The 17,367-nt window shown below is 30.0% G+C and overlaps 1 protein-coding gene and 1 long non-coding RNA gene across 2 annotated transcripts; one reads left to right on the top strand and one right to left on the bottom strand.

The window, feature by feature from the left end:
* Positions 1-2,295: 2,295 nt before the first annotated feature.
* Positions 2,296-4,076, bottom strand: LOC141612743 (BURP domain-containing protein BNM2A). Its single transcript, XM_074431519.1, has 2 exons — positions 3,927-4,076; positions 2,296-3,443 (listed from the first exon to the last, which is right to left on the bottom strand). The coding sequence occupies exons 1-2, from the start codon at positions 3,975-3,977 to the stop codon at positions 2,571-2,573; spliced, it is 924 nt and encodes a 307-aa protein (XP_074287620.1). The 5' UTR covers positions 3,978-4,076; the 3' UTR covers positions 2,296-2,570.
* An 11,153-nt stretch (positions 4,077-15,229) lies between these two features.
* On the top strand, positions 15,230-16,703 carry LOC141612742 (uncharacterized). The gene is made up of 2 exons (XR_012529182.1): positions 15,230-15,525; positions 16,072-16,703. It is a non-coding gene; the product is annotated as an uncharacterized LOC141612742 (long non-coding RNA).
* Positions 16,704-17,367: the final 664 nt, after the last annotated feature.

Here is a 17,367-nt window from a genome sequence, read left to right as displayed (position 1 = left end):
TATAAGAATATATTAATTGAAAAGATAATAATGTAATGAAAGAAAATTTTATTTATTACCTTATTTAGCTAAATGCTTTTTGAAGGGAAAACTAAGAGAATTTTTATTCTCTTAGTAGGAGGAGGATAGGTATGAAGATTTTGAACAAAAAACCATTTAACAAAATTTAATGGTGCCAGGAATTGAACCCGGTACTATATTTGTAACAACCAACAAGAAAATGGTAACCCCCCCCCCCCCCTCCCCCTCTAAATCCGCCTCTATGGTTGTTCTATAATATTATTAATGATAATTAGTAATTCGACAACGGTGATAAGTAGTCGATTCGTTGTTATTGACGAAAAGTTTGAAGTTTTGAAAGCAGTTTGAATTTGTATTAATTTTAGTTATGATAGTATTTGTGGTTTAATTAGAAAGAAAGAAAAAAGAAGGGTAATTTGGAAAGTTCATTAACTTTGTCAACGATTTGAAGTAATACGTCGACGACAAATAACAATTGGTTTTATTAATGACCAAATCTTCTACAAAAAGACAAATAGGACGCCCGCGTGGGAAAGCTGTTAGGTCAACAAGTCAGCATGTTATTCGTGAAAAATACGTTTAAAGAAAAATTATCCACGCATTATCTGTTTCTGGGCATTTAATGAAACAGTTTTAATAACGTACTTTTTCAAACCGCAGAAAATCAAACATGATTTTTTTCTATCATTTACTCGCTCTCCAGATGTATCTAAATCATGTTCGGATCAAGCCTCATATCTTTCCATTTGATATACAAATGTTAGTTCAAATGTTCTTTCACTTTTTAAATTAGCTCACAATATCACTTCTTGTATCCTATTTTTATTGTCCTTGTGTATTGTGCAGTTGTGCGTGCAAGAGCTTTTAGTCACTGAACCAATTGCATGAGTTGAAAAAACTGTGCATTTGTTAGGTTTGAGTCTTGGAAGATATATGTATCTTTGAAATAAAAAAAATGAAATGGAAAACTAATAAAAAAATTTATTTAAGTTGTGATTTTTTTTAGTCAATGTTTTCTGTCACGAAGCTAATAGTAAGCATGTGTCAAGTTATTCTCTACAGTAATAATTAATTCATTACTGAAAAATTAACAACTTATAAATTCTTGTTTACATCCGTTATTATTTTTCTCAAATTGCAACATTTATTTTCCTATCAAATGTGGATCCGATATATGAACGGATTCAAACATTTAACGTCTCCTCAAATTATCAAAAGCAAGATGTCTCTTTTCACTTGGGTAGTTCTAGGCAATAGCTGTGAGGCCTGTGACCCCAAGGTCCCCAATTGCCTCTTCAATTGAAAAACTGATATTCCGTAATAAATAAATTGTTAGACATTTTTGACCCTTTTTTTTACATTCTCACAACAATTACGGAGTACTACACAACTAATTCGACTTCATAAAACACGCACACACGATACAAAACCTTACATTGTTATATTTAGTGCTTCATTAGTCCCAAATTAGAATTTTTTTCCAAAATAGGGTTTTATAACCAACAATTTAACAAAATGTGATAACTTTGAAACTAATTACCCAAAATGGGTCCACGTAGGCTCGGTTTTGCGATGCTAGGTTCAGATTAAGGTCGCTTAGCGGGAGAGCGACTTGAGGTCAAACCGCCACCACCATTTGGGCGACTTAAAAAAAAAAAAAAAAAAAAAAAAAAAAAAAAAGGTAGCTGAAGGGAATCGAACATGGAATTTAAAACAATCCAATCACACCCCTAACCATAACACCCAAGATAATATTGCGATTTAATAGGGAGAATAAAATTAGATATTTAATGTTAGTAGTAATAAATGCATTCTGAGACTTGAACAGCAATTACTCAATAATATTTTTAAGCACTTTATTTTGACATGTAAATTTGATTGCTCAGCTGGTTAGGTAGTATAGAATAAGTGTCAATTTTGTAGATGGTTTTGAGTTCGATCCTGTTAAACTGCGTTCTTCTTCTTTTTTTTTTTTTTTTTTTTTTTTTTTTTTGGCAAAGACCCAAGTCGCTATGGGGGAGGGCGATTTGAACTGAAATCGCTCGCTCCCCGAGCGACTTGCCTTGAAGTAGCGTACTGCGGTTTGGGCGAACATTAAGTTACACTTTGGGTAAGGTCGTTGAGCGGGAGAGCGACTTGAATCCGAGCCTAGCTTCGGTGATGACGTGGACCCATTTTGGGTAAATACTTTAAAACCCAACCCATTTTGTTAATTTGTATGTATTTAAAACCCATTTTGGAAAAACATTCCCCAAATTACAAAGCATTGCCAAATCTATCAATCAAGGCAAGAGTCATCCAACATTTGCTAATAGCCTAGTACACTAGGAGTCCTATCACATTTTTTTTACACACGGCCAATAGGCTACCACTAACTGCTATCAAGTTTCGATCTCACCCTCTCACATGCCCTTATGTAACCTCTTATATCAGAACCCTACATAAGGGCATGCGAGATGGTGATACCGATACTCAGTACTACCAGAGTACCAGATAACACGATCTCATCTTCCTTTACAAATAGCATACAATCAATCTATAATTCCACACTAATTGCCCTCGCCAGGAGACGAAGCCCACACTAGATTATCTTGCGGAAACACATGGCACACAGGGGCAGACCCAGGTTCGATCCCAAGCACACGAAACGAGGCGTGATTCGGGTCCCACTGACTCGTATCCATATGACAAATAGCCAAAGCATCTAACTTTAACCCATCTTCACCCTCAAGTGAAACCATAAACAACTTATTATCACTTTCTTGACCATGACAATAATACACTGCATAAGGGTAAGGCATAGGATGACAACCAAACATCCTTTTCACACTAATTTCCCTAGGATCTTTTACTATAGTGTAATTTTGCAAATGTGGGACCCAATTTTTTACCTGGGTAGTAGTTAAAACACTAAATTTACTGCCTTCACCAAACAAAAGGGTTAATTTTTCTAACATTGACTCTAAAGATGTAGCACAAAATTTGGACTCACCATTAAGTGGAGGAAGTTCACAATGATTAAGGGTCTCTTTTATGGCTTTAGCTTGAGGTGAATCTTGGGTAAAAGAGAAAAACTCTAGGATTTTCGCGGTGTAGGAAGACGAGAAAGGGATTAACTCTGCTTCTTGTTTAGGGATTAAATGGGAAATTTGAGTTGAGTTTTTAATAGGGAAATATAATTTGATTTTTTTTCCTAATTTTAGGTCTTCAATGTGAAAGAGAATGTTCCATGATAACTCCATGTGATCTAATGATGTATTTGTAGTCATATGATTACATCCATGTTCTTCATCATTAGGGTTTATTATATGATTAAGACGGAGATGATCGTCGTCTTGATTATGTTGTTGATTGTATGGAGCTTCAATGTTTTGTTTTGCTTCCTTTGGTAGCTCCCTAGCCAGATTTCCATGGATCATGTACTGCAAATGTTCGACATGACACGATATAATAATTATAATATCAGAAAGAAGTACGAGGGTATAATTTTGACTTTTTGAATAGTACTATAAGATTATAACCAACATGAAAAACATAAAACAACAATCATAAGATCAAAATGAAGTACGGGTTACAATTTTGACTTTTTTAATAGTAAGATTATTAAGAAGAAATATAAAAGTCAAACATGTAATACAAGGACAAGCTATGGTCCATAACATATGTGAGTAATTGTTATTACCATATCGTTAAATTTTCAAACAATATTGACTCGAAATAAATCCGTCATAGCTAGGGTCTAGAGAGGATCAGATGTATGAATCATGTTTGAAAGAGGGGCGATATATATAGCTAATACGCGACATGAATAAATAGGAGTTTTGAGAAAGAATAACACGAAATATATGAAAAAGAGATAAATTAGTGATCAAAGTGAAAAAGAATGAAGGAATAAGATAAATTACCAGTAGTAAGAGGTGAAGAAAGATGGTAGAAGGATTGAATAAAGAAGCCATTGTATTTTGTTATGCGTTTGTGCGTGCTTGAAAGTTGATAGCCAAATTGTTTTTAGGGAGGTGTTATATTGTATACATTAGGTGGGTGGGGGCATTTTTCTTTGGATTGAGAACATATTTTCATGAAATCCTATACCAAGAGAAATGACACCAATACTACATATCCTTCACAAATTCTTATTTCAGACGGATATCATTTTCTCTCACAAAAAAAACCATTTAGAATGTGAGTGGGAAAGTCTCACTTGTGAAAAGTCTTATTGCGGCCTGAAATAAGGCGGTCTGAAACAAGACGGACTGATCATCCTTAGGGTATAAACCCGTTCTTATTGAAGAGATCTTAGTCTACTTGTCAAGACCAAGGTATTGTGACAATAGTTGGTTACGAGTTTGGATTCCGCCCTTTCATATATTATTGTACTAGCCTTATGTCTCATTTAACACTAAAAAAGAGTATAAAACCTTGGGACTTCCATCATCAATTTAAACTTTTGATTAAATTGGTTTCTTGACACTCATGTTCCCCTTAAGGCAGAGTTCAGGCAGAAATAGATAAACAAAAACGGTGATTTTTAAATAATTATTCTCATCTAAGGAAGCCGCACACAAATATTGTCAAAAAATTCACTAATCTATAAATATTATTAAAAGGCTAGACATTAAACGCCACGTAGACAAATGTGACATGGCAACAATTAATTATGACGTGGCAAAATATAGTCCACCTGGAAATACTAGCATAGTAGTACACATGAAAAAAAAATATCAATTCACATTTAAAAGTTACTATCATAATTAATGGTAAAAAAAAATTAAATTTAGATAATTTTAATTTCATAGGATAATTTTTAAACCACTCTCATGCAAAGTGGATTTAATAATAATAATAATAATAATAATAATAATAATAATAATAATAATAATAATAATAATAATAATAATAATAATAATAATAATCAATAAATATAATTAAAAACTAAGCCAAACTATCAACCATCAACTATATGTCTTATTTTAATTTCATAAGATAATTTTTAAACCACTCTCATGCAAACTTTTTATATTACATTTCTCCTTGCTCCATATTTATGTATGTAAAATCAATAACTCTATAATCTAAATACAAAATCTATATATCTAACTTAAAGGCATGCTAAATTACCTATCATAATCTACATGTCATATCTATACAATAATATAAAAAGGCTACGTTGAGCATATGTATAAGACATGCGACATCGTAGAATCACTAAGAAACTTTCATTTGATAATATGTGACTAATTAATAATATTCATTCATAGAATTAAGATAGAATACTTATTATCACGTTTATGACCCCTTATTCATCTCTAACTCTTCATTTTCTCTTTAGCTCTTCCTTTTCCTTTTTGATGATTCCTTTCTCCCCCTAAAATTTATCTCCTTATTTAATGCTAAGTTAATATAAGTAAAGTCTTTTAAATAAGCATTTTTATTTTTTACCCTCTTTTTCTAACCTTTTGGCATATTCATATGTTATTGAAACTTTCCATTGCATATAATTTTTATTAATCATTTGCATTTGTGAAAAAAATAAAGTTATATCATACATAAGATTTGTGTTTTACTTGGTATTGTTTAAATAACTTTTATTGATGTCAATTTGTATTTCTCACCTTGATTTATTTTTACAGATGGAATGATACAATTTTCTTATTATTGCAAAGTTGGATTGTGCAGTTAATTACGTTATACATAAGGTATGTTCTACGAGTTTTGTTTGTGTAATTTATATAAGCTTATTGTAAAATGCACAGTTTTTTGTAATTTATCTACTAATATCGTTTTGTGGTAGATTTATTTTATACTATCTTTATGTAAACCCTCTTACAAGATTAATTGAATTATCGTTAAATGTATGTTTGTTTCTTATTCTATTTTTGTAGGTGATTCTTCCTTTGTCTTATCATAATATTAACATAGTGCGTTAAAATAAACTACATGGGAAATGTGTAGGCAACAGAAGGATTTAGTTGAACAAAAACTTGATATCCATCCTTGAACCATGTTCTAATGATATTAAAACTTATTTGGTACGTAATTGTCTCACTTGATGTAAAAACAAAACATTTTTAGTTTTTAATTCGAATTTAAAGGATCTTAGTAAATTGTTTTTTTTATAACTCTGTTTTTGTAAAAAAAAAAAAATACAATATAGTTAAAAGGCTACTTAAAACATCTAATTTTAATTCACATGTCATTTTTATATTGGTTAATAAAGGCTACATCAGACTTATTTATTAAAATTCTTCATAAGATTTATTAATATTTTTTTATGGAAATCATAATACCGATCATGATTTAAATTATAAAAATTAATTAACAATTTACTCTCATCATTTAAATCGTACAATTTGTCCACCTAACTCTTCATTAACCATAGAGATAGTAGCTAAAAGGCCTTATATGTAGTAAATAAAAAGTCTAATAATTTGGATTATAAAGCTACTAATAATATTTTTTAGTGGAAACCATAAGATCATGTACTAAATTACAAAAATAAATTAAGAATTTACTCTCATTATTTAAAATTTTAAATCGTAAAATTTATCCATATAATTCCTCATTAGTAATAAAGATAGTAGCTAAAAGGTCTTATATGTGGTAAATGAAAAATCCAATAACTTGGATTATAAAGCTTCACAATTTCTCATATTGTTACTTTTGATTTATTTCAAAACCATCTTAAATATTGTAATTAGCACCCTTGCGAAAAAGTGAAAAATAAGGTGTATATATATGCATGTGATTTAAATGTTCATAGTCTTCTTAAAAGTACTCCATATTTCTATCTTTTAAGATTTTAAAATTTTAAACGTTTAATAAGTTGTACAGTTAGTTTTGTAATTAAGATGATGCTTATTTAATTAATTTTAAATATCTCAATTTGCACATTATTGATTGTGTGGAGGATTACATGTTTGGATCTAAATGTGAAAAACGAAAACATATTTTTTACTCTTTTAGTTGGCTTACAAAGCATCACCATTCATCATCGGCGAGATTCTCTATTTTACATGTATATTTTTGATAAAAAGTATAGATTTTGAGGAAAAGTTAAATTAATAGTATCTATTTAACTTTCTTAAAAAAACCTATCAGATATGTAACCACGATCTTGGAGTGCTTTGTTTATCGACCTAACAACACAGCCGTTTTTAGCTTAATTATTTATGACGTACATCATAAATACATAAAAAATTTAAACAAACATTTATAGTTATAAAATTAGCTACATTAAATTGTTGACTACAAAATATTTATGAACAATATTAACATGTTTAAAATATATGGAAATAAAATTCAAATTAAAACTTCTATCTATATTACTATGATCATGAAAAATAATGTAAAAGAAGTAAATATTTACAAATGTTTGGTTTATAGCTTATTCGCGATAAAAAAAATTATTTTATATTTTAGTTAAAGATGGACGTCAACAAAAGCAAATAAATGGGACAAATAAAACAAGTCCGCGATATTCGCGGGTACAAAACTAGTTTAGATATCACAACCCATTTAATTTAAGTGGAAACAAAGTTAACAAATTTCTTTACTAAACTTCGTTATGGCTATACAAAAAAGTCAATTCTTATATCCTACATCCATGTGTAGGATACTCTATACTCCCTCCCATTCTCCACTCATCCTCAACTTCCTCTTTTTTTTTTTCTTTTTAAACAAAAAATTAACTTCCACTTATAAGAAGCAGTTATCACTATCATATTCAGTTTAAATGTTTTGTAATGTTGCATTCACGATATAACACTATCATATTCACTTTAATTTTAGTGAATATGTCAATGTTGTATAATGAATATGTGTTTTATAGTGCGATATTCACAATATAATACTATTATATTCACTTTTAGTTTAGTGAATATGACAGCATAGTTTGATGAATATGTAATATGTAGTGTGATATTCATCCCATGCCTCTATTATATTCACTTTTAGTTTAGTGAATATGACTCTATTTGTTCAAATATATTGAACAATGACAATCTTGAACATTTTATTCCATATCAAAACTGTATAATACAAAATAATTTAAAGGAATAAAATAATTATGTGATATGATATGAATATATCAATTATGTGATGTGAATATATGTGGAAAATTAAAATAAATAACGAAATATATCAATTATAATCTCTATTTGTAGAGAAATAAAAATTATAAATAATAATATATTTTTTATAATTTTATAATTTATTGAATTTAATATTTCTTTACAATAAAAAAAATTTATGAGGAGGGAGTACCATGCACCATACTCCTGGGTGCATGGTATAATTTAGCTAATAAAAATGGTTGTTTAATTTTAAACACAACATTTTTTTTTGTTGATAAGGAGTATTCCCCAACAAGGCAATTTAAGCAAGAGCTCGGAACTTGTCTAAGATATGAAAGTCCTTACTACTCACATCAACCAATTTTGCTTTTTTTTTTCATATGATAGTGCTATCTATAATATTTAAATTTTTCTAATGTGTATCCTAAAAATACACGTTAATATGTTTCGCTATGAAAATGAGTTTTGGCCATTCCAAAAAAAAAGGGTGAAATCTGGCTTTTCATACAACCTTTAAAATTTCACACCAAATAAAAAAGGCAATTTAACTTAGACATGGTATGAGGTTAAAAAGTATTCTACGTAATTAAGTTACATAAAGCACGATTGAGAAAATTCGAGAGGATGTATACTAGTTGTTAATTATTAATAAATAAATTAATAATTATATACTTACATAAATCAAAGACTTGCACAATCTATGAAATGTCAATATTCCATTGAAGTAGCTTTCCTGCATGTCGTCCCTCATTTTCATTAGATTTTTTCTCTCGTTTCACCAAAATAATCTTCTTGCTTTTCAAGTCCCTTTCCCTCCTCAGTCCTAACTATGTCCGTCCCGCAAGGGAGTTGTGCTACATTGTTATTGTTATTGTTTTTTGGTGCTTATTGTTATTGTTAGTTATTGTTATTAATATATCTCGAATTAAATGTCAATTAACTTAATTAGACGGGTAAAAACGTAAAGTTATAAGTAATGATACTCTTAATTTGAGTTCAAACCTCATCAGTATCATATTTCAAAATCTCGGTATTTTGGAAGACATTGCCCTAATTGTCGATAAAATATACTCGGTATATGTTTAGATACTCTTTAGCATCCCAATTCCAAAATGATTATATAAAGATCAGCGCGTCTTGCTTCAGACGGTTGTTTCACATCTGAAATAAGACGGACAACATGTTGTCGTTTTACAATAAAATGTTGCTATTTTCTGATAACATGATACCATTATTTTTCACATCATTTTTAGGGTAAAAATGACAACTCCAGTTATACCATTTTGTCATTAAATGATTATTATAAATAAACTCTAATTTTTTAAATAAATTCATAATTATGATTTTTTCATTAAAATAAAATAAATTTGATATTAAATTATAAAGTATAAGTTGCTAAATTTTTCAATAATGCAATAATTATTATTGTAGAAAATAACTTGACATATGCTTACTATTAGCTTCGTGACAAATAAATTCACTATAAAAAATTCACAACTTAAATAATTTTTTTTATTAGTTTTCTATTTCAATTTTTTTGTTTCATATCAAAATACAATAGAGTAAACTTATAAATATTAATGAGGTGCAAATTTTAAAAGTATAAATCCTTCTATATACTAAGAGAATACAACTTCTCTAAAGTTTTCTCTCCAAAGTGGTCAAACTTATAAATGGAAACAAATTAGATTTTCATTTATTAAACTAATTTTCCATTTAAAATAATCTATACATATTGTTCCGGGTGTAATTCCAGAGCAGTATTGTTTACCACGCAAGCTTGGTGAATGGATGTCCTTCCTTGCCTTGACTCTTCCTCTCGGTCTCTCCTGAAACGATGAACAAACTGAGGGCTCGGCTTTGCACCGAGCGTACTCACTCCGACGCTCAAGTCAGTGAACTTAAAGGAATTAAGTTGTATGTTACTTGACAAAGTATATTGTAGAGAGATAAGGGAGTTTATACCAGATGAATAGTGAGTTTTAGGTTAGATTGTGGATCCTTTCCTCAATGAGGGTTGAGGAGTATTTATAGACTTTCACCTTTTGTCACGTAGTGGCCAAGTGGCGTAGCAGGTGGAAAATCTGTTCTACCCTCGGCCGAGGGACCCATGGCAGGCCGGCGGGCCCTGTTGACTCCATGCCGAGGGGTCTTGGATATGAGTATGCGGACATGTCTCCGGTGGCGGTTGCAGTACCGAGACCCAAAGTGACCGGCCGACAGGCTGCGTCGGTTAGGCGGTCTAACATGTTGACTTGCTGTCTCTTGATCTTTGACCTTGCTCAATATGTTGACTCGGTCAGCGGATGCAGAATATGCCCCATCACATATAAACTGTATCTCCTATTATTAACTTCGTGATGAATTTTTTTTTAAAAAAAAAAATTGATGTAGTTAAAATATTTTCATAAAAAACACAATTCATGGAATTATTCAATTCTTTTGATTAATTTTAATATTAGTTATTTTTTATAAAAATTCGCGAGATATAAATCATATCTATAACTAATATACTAAAAATTAAAAAGCCTAAATTTACCGTGCATTGCGCGGGATCTACACTAGTTTTGTCATTAAATGATTACATTCTTTTAAAAAATGACAATATTTTATCGGTCTTATTTTAGACGAGAAAATAACCCGTCTGAAATAAGAATTTGCGTATAAAAATATATGGTCAAAATGATAGATGATTCATTCTAATATACTAGTGACTTAAAAGCAAATCGGCGGAAACATTCGAGTAGATAACTGAATCAATGGGCTCCATCAGCAGATTAGATGAATGCCAGCACAAAGATTTAGATTAAATGCATAATGCATACACATTCAAAGTCAGATGATCAAAAAGTTAAGTATCAAAGTTTTGATTCAAAAATTAATCATAGCATAGCCGTTTGGTTAACTTGCACTCACTATTTATGTAAATTTTTTATACTTTTATGCCTTCCCATCATATCTTTCTCCCATAGTGGACCGTGCGTTGTCACTTCCGCTATCTTAAAACGGATAATATTTGAACGGTTTAAATAGCACCTCACGTGGATAAATGTGATTAGTTTTTTTTGTTAGTTCTAGACATTTTATTTTAGGTTTAATACGAAAACGTATGTATGCCTATCGTAAACACGAATTTGTATTATTATTTTTAAGTTATATCTATCTAATATCTATCATTTTTAATACTCGATAGTATGTATATCAGTATATGTGTCAGTCATAACTTGCTGGTGTTGTAAGAAAGTATATATGAAGGTCTTCTTAATTAAAAATACTTTTTTTATATATACTGTGAGATATGTTATTTTGAGTTGGAGTTATGTGTAGTTAATGACGGTACGTATATATCATAACTTTTAATATCAGCTACAATGTACTCACAAAGTTAGCTTAACACGATAATTGCATAATTCGACTGATCATGTATAGGGGTGTGCAAAAACACATGCTAATTTGATTCATTTGGCGTTGGTTTGATTTGGCCAAAACCTGAAGCTAAATCAACCCGTTTTAAATAGTTCACTTAACTATTTAGAAAGTTTTTAATATCAACATTTTGGTTCGACTTTTCTTGAATATAAAAGGTTAAATTAACCGTTAAAATCTTTTATATAATTCTCACCTGTAATAAATAATCAGGTGGGAACTAGGAGTGGAATTTTGGGATTGAAAAGTTTATTCTCGTAGTTTAATTTCCTCAGGTCTCATATTATTTAAAGTTTTTCGAGTAACTTAATAGATAATTTTAAATATTTTTTGAGATTTGGAATAGTAAATATTACTCCTTCGTTCTACTATATGTCCTTGTAGTTCCCTTTTGTCTATAATTTGATCTAGCTACTTGGCCTTGTGGAACTACTTCACTTGCTCAAGATGCCTTTCCTGATTTAGGAACAAAAACCATGGACCCTTACTTTGTCTTATTGCTAATTATAAACACAAATATCGGCCAATATTCTATAGAGCTAATTATGTGTAAGTTGACTTTTTATTTAATCCAAACTATTATTGCAACTATACTCATTTCTTAGACACGTCAGGTCGCTATTTAACAAAAACATAATGCGTAATAAAATGTGGGTGTGGGACCCAAAAGCGTTGACATCTTACTTCTGGACCAATCACTAAGTAAATTCCAAAATATAAATCCGTCTTAAACAAAAAAAACAAGTCAAATAAATTGATAAGACAAAGAACATAATACGTAGGAATTAGGGAATAACAAAAGTTATGTTTCATGAATTTATATAGGGTAATACTAAATCCGTTTTACCTTTAAAATAGATATAACCGTCTTAAGAGATACCTCGCGCACAAAGTATAAAGTCAACTTTTAGAGTCCGGCAAAAATGCTTAATAAGTGTAATACAACAGTGGAAACGTGATCTGTAAAAAGGTCATAATTGTATAGATAAACCATAAAACTTTGGTGTAGTCCATTTCTTTTGACTTATAGGAATAGTGCATGTTCTCAAAAAGCTAAACCTAACCTACATATTTGACTGGTTTAATATATACCATCAACTCATAAAGATTTTATTATATGGTTCATAAATCATAATGATGTACAATACTTTTTCCATGCACTATGGATGGTTGGTGAACATTCATTGATGTGTAAAAATATTAACTTTTTAGATATAAACATATGAGAAAAATAATTTAACAACATGTGTTTTAGACCATTAGAAAATGAGAGAAGAATAAGGAAAGAAAAGACGTATCGATATATCATATTACAACTACTGATGGTGTATTTTTCATGGAAATGAAATTAGTTTTGTACTTTTATTATGATGGATGAAAAATTCGAATTGATGTGTGTGATGTGAGGCTAGATAGGTTGAATACGATAATACATAAGTGTATATGAGTTTTAAGCAAGCTTTGTGTAAAATCGATGTTTTCTCTTTATTAGGTTAAATATGAAAAACATAATCTGTTGTACGCATACATATGGAATACTATAATAGGATGGTATTTAAGTGTATGTGAAATTTAATTTAACTTTGTGTGAAATCGTTGTATTCTCGTTATCAAGTTTTACATAAAATTTTGCTTAAATTAAAACCTATATTGTGTTACATGCATGCTAAGTGTTTCGTTTGATATTTAACAAATTATTATTAACAAAAATAATTTATTTTACCAAATTATAAATAATGATGGATTTTAGTGGCGAGTAAGTCAGATGTGTGTTAATCAGTAATTTTCTTTTAATAAAGTATTCTGTTTATATGTAAAACAAGTTGATTTTTTGGGGTCAGTCTATCGATTGAGGATGCTTAGAAATAGAGTAACATATCGTAAAATAATAATCATTTTGATATATAATTTACCAATTATTCATAATAGTAAATTTTTAAATATGCAGAAAAATTCTGTACTTAAGAACACGGATTCAACACGCATTGAACACCGTTAATCTACCACTACAAGTTTCACAAGAACACAAGAATACAAATGACTCCATGTCGGCAATGTTCACATGTTATTTTTGGCATTTGACATCCTATTGCTCATATTAAAACACAAAATAAAGAAACTCTTATAATGAAATTAAAAGAGTGATAATTTCATACGAGTAAATATGAAGGGCAACAAATAGTTTAAAAAGTATTGAAAGAATTATAAATACTACATTTTATGCCAATCGCTATTTTTAATAACTATTCGATTATATACTCCGTACTAATTAGGTTTTATTTTCGATAATTTTATACTCCGTGATACCCTTTTGTTCAGTTAATAGTTCACATTTGCTTTATTTCCCCTCACAAAATAAAGTAAGTGTAAACTATTCACTGGAACAGAGAGAGCAGTGTAGATTAATATATTTATAAAATATATTTATAAAAATATATAGTTCTCTTAAAATTGCATGCCTAAGTAGTAAAAGTAATTTCGTCAGTAAAGAAAAGAATTGTAGTAACATTGGATATAGTTATATGATAGTAAACACTCATTTGAATAGTAAAAGTAACAACATTATCAACGAGATTAGTGAGAGTGGTGGAAACAACAACGGGAGTAGTAAAATAATCAATATTAATGCGGCAATAATGAAAGTAACAATAATTACGGCGAGAGTAGTTAAATTATCAATATTAATGCGGTAGTAGTGACAGTAACAATAATTACGGAGTAGTGAAAGTAACAACGATTACGGGCAAGTAGTGAAATGTTATTACTATTGTTTCATTAATAAGAGTAAAATATTAATAGCGGGAGTAGTGAATTTGTCTCAAAATTAATTTCATCGTAATTTTTGGATATGTTATAAAAAAATATATTAATGATAAATTTATGGGTTATGCAACTTTAAGTAATTTTATTTAATGAAAAAAATAATTAATGGTAAGTAGAGGTAGCACGGGCGAAGCTGGGCACCAATACTAGTTAGGTTTTATTTTCGATAATTTTATACTCTGTGATACCCTTTTGCTCAGTTAATAGTTCACATTTGCTTTATTTCCCTCACAAAATAAAGTAAGTGTAAACTATTCACTGAAACATAGAGAGCGGTGTAAATAAAACACAAAGTATAGTGTAATAGAAACATGGACAATAATTTATAATGCCCCAAAAGCTTCAATATGGAATTAGAGTAGAGAATTCTATAGTTATTTTAACATGAAAATGTCTTTTGAAGAGTTGATGGCAAGGTCGGATTGTTTTAACTTAACTACAAATTCGAAATTTCATCGAGTTGATAGTGTTAAAATTCATGACGAAGTATTACATACGATATTACCGCACTCTTATGATCATAACATAAGATCAGGTTTCATAGTCTATTAATCGTATATAAGAATTTGTTAACATGTTCTCTTCGGACACACTTTAATTCTTTATTTATTTAGACTATTTATATGTACCCTATAAAACTGAACTTATAATTATACCATCATAATATTATTCATATTGTAAATTTCTAGCTACTAGGACTCTTGAGTATTATTATACCATTTCTTACATAATTAAGATCAAAAATACATATAAACTGTCGTGTAAGCAAATAAGATGATCATGTCAAATTGAGTTGTACTTATCACAAAAGAAGGTAATAGAAAGAAATTAAAAGGTGTGATTATCATAGAATCATTACACTTTGACTTTTCTAAGTGCCCTTTTTATTTGATGATCAAATATACATTTTGCACAGTCGAATCACAGCACATAAAGATTACTACACTATTACTACTATTTCATGCATACTTTTTCACTATACTATAAAATACTATAAACACATTAAGACCAGTAATAAAATTTAAATTACCCTTACAAATATAAAAATAACAAGTAATATACCTTCCTTTGTTCATATCTAGACAGACATCCAAACATAAACAAATTGATTTTCATATATGCAATCTTAGCCATGAAGTTTCCTTGTGTTTTCTTCATTTTCTTCTTCTTCCTTCTTCTCTTGGTAAGTTCTAATCTTTCATAATTCATTCTCCATGTCTTCTTCATGCAAATATATCTTATATTTTTCCATGTGTATCTCGATTCTCGAGGATTTGAACTTGAGATCTTAGGGTTTTATCATCTGATATCACGTCATACGATATTTATTTCAACCAAAAGTCTAAGCTGATGTCCGATAATAATAAAATTTTGAATTTGTGGTCTAAATGTTATGAAATGTTTAATCTTATACTCCTTAAGCTTTTCTCAACAATCTAAGACATAAATTTCATGTGAAGTAGGAGTATTTTTTTTTTTTTTTTTTTCTTATTTGTCTAGTTTTAGAATTGAAAGGCTTACTTCAAAAATGAAAGTTCTTATGTAATATACATAGACACAATTATCATTTTTCCCTTCTTGTATTTTTATTTATCAATAAACTTGGTTATTCGATACATCCCGGTCATGAGTTTACCTTTGATTAAATATCGCTCATAACTTCTAGTACCCACTTATTGTAAATGAGTTAATAACTTGTTTTTCATATATGTTTTCGATTTTTGAACAGTTTTCAAATGAAAGTGGTGCAACAAGGAGCGGACCAATGGACTATTGGGAAACAATGATGAAAGGTCAACCAATGCCAGAAATCTTAAATGGGTTAATTGATGAAGAAATGGTAGATTCATCATCTGAGAAAACTCAATTTTGGAATCATTTTAATAGACATTTTGATGCTACATCAAATGTCATAATATACTTACCTCATGGCAAAATGCAAAAACATGAAGAATTAGAGCTCCCAGATCATCAAAATTTGAAGACTTAAAAGCTTTTATTAGTTAATTATTAATTATTACTTCGAAATTAAGAAGTATAATTAAATAGTCTATAATATGTATTTAATTATGTTATTATTGCTAGAAAATCTATTGTTTATTTGCTAGCTATTATTATTAGTGATGACTAGTGTTGATCATGGACTCATGGTATTAAGTTTGAGTATTGTCACCGTATCACGGTGGAGTATAAATTATTTGACGGGTAGAGTTTTAGCGGGTGTGTTTTGCCACTCGAGATGGCCAAGTATTGACGCATTTATGTAAACTAATTGAAATCGACGAGGGACAAATGTTTCCTTTCTGTATCAAGATTAAAACCGAGATTTAATATATCATGCTAGTAATTACTGTCTTTGAATATATGGAGTGATGTTTTTTTAGTACATGGTTTGGGTTGGGGTGATTGTGATTGTATTACAGACATTATTTGTTGATATATAAGTGATTGTTAGGATTTTTTTTTTTTTTTTTTTTAAAAAAACCATAAAGGCCTTATATTAAATTACTAACATCAGAGAGCGCTACAACACCAAGCTCAGCTGGCAAATCCGACGTCCAAAACCGTCTACCATGAAACCATGGCATAGCGTGAGCTATCACATGAGCTAACTTATTAAAATTCCTACTAATATGCTTAAAAACAATCGACTCAAAACTTAAACTAAGCTGTCTTATTTCCTCATATATCACAAATAATTCACTCTTACCACGTTTATTCCTATTCAAATCATCAACCACGATCAGACAATCGCTTTCAATAACAACATTTCTTGACTGCATCCTGATTGCTTCACGTAGTCCCAACAATATCGCTTCAGCCTCCGCCATATCTACTGCACACCCCGCACCACGTTGCACCACCACAGCCCACTCCACCTCACCCGCCGAGTTCCGACTAACCGCTCCCAATCCCACCCCTACTCCCTCCACGACCCCTGCGTCTGTATTGATTTTAGACACTCCACTTCCCGGCGGTTCCCAGCTCCCTAGCCGGCTCCCTACCACACTCCTCGAAACCTCAT

This window comes from Silene latifolia, chromosome 11, assembly GCF_048544455.1.
Source record: "Silene latifolia isolate original U9 population chromosome 11, ASM4854445v1, whole genome shotgun sequence".
NCBI lineage: Eukaryota > Viridiplantae > Streptophyta > Magnoliopsida > Caryophyllales > Caryophyllaceae > Silene > Silene latifolia.
Note: the sequence above shows the minus strand (reverse complement) of the source record. Positions and strands in the feature narration are given on the sequence as shown.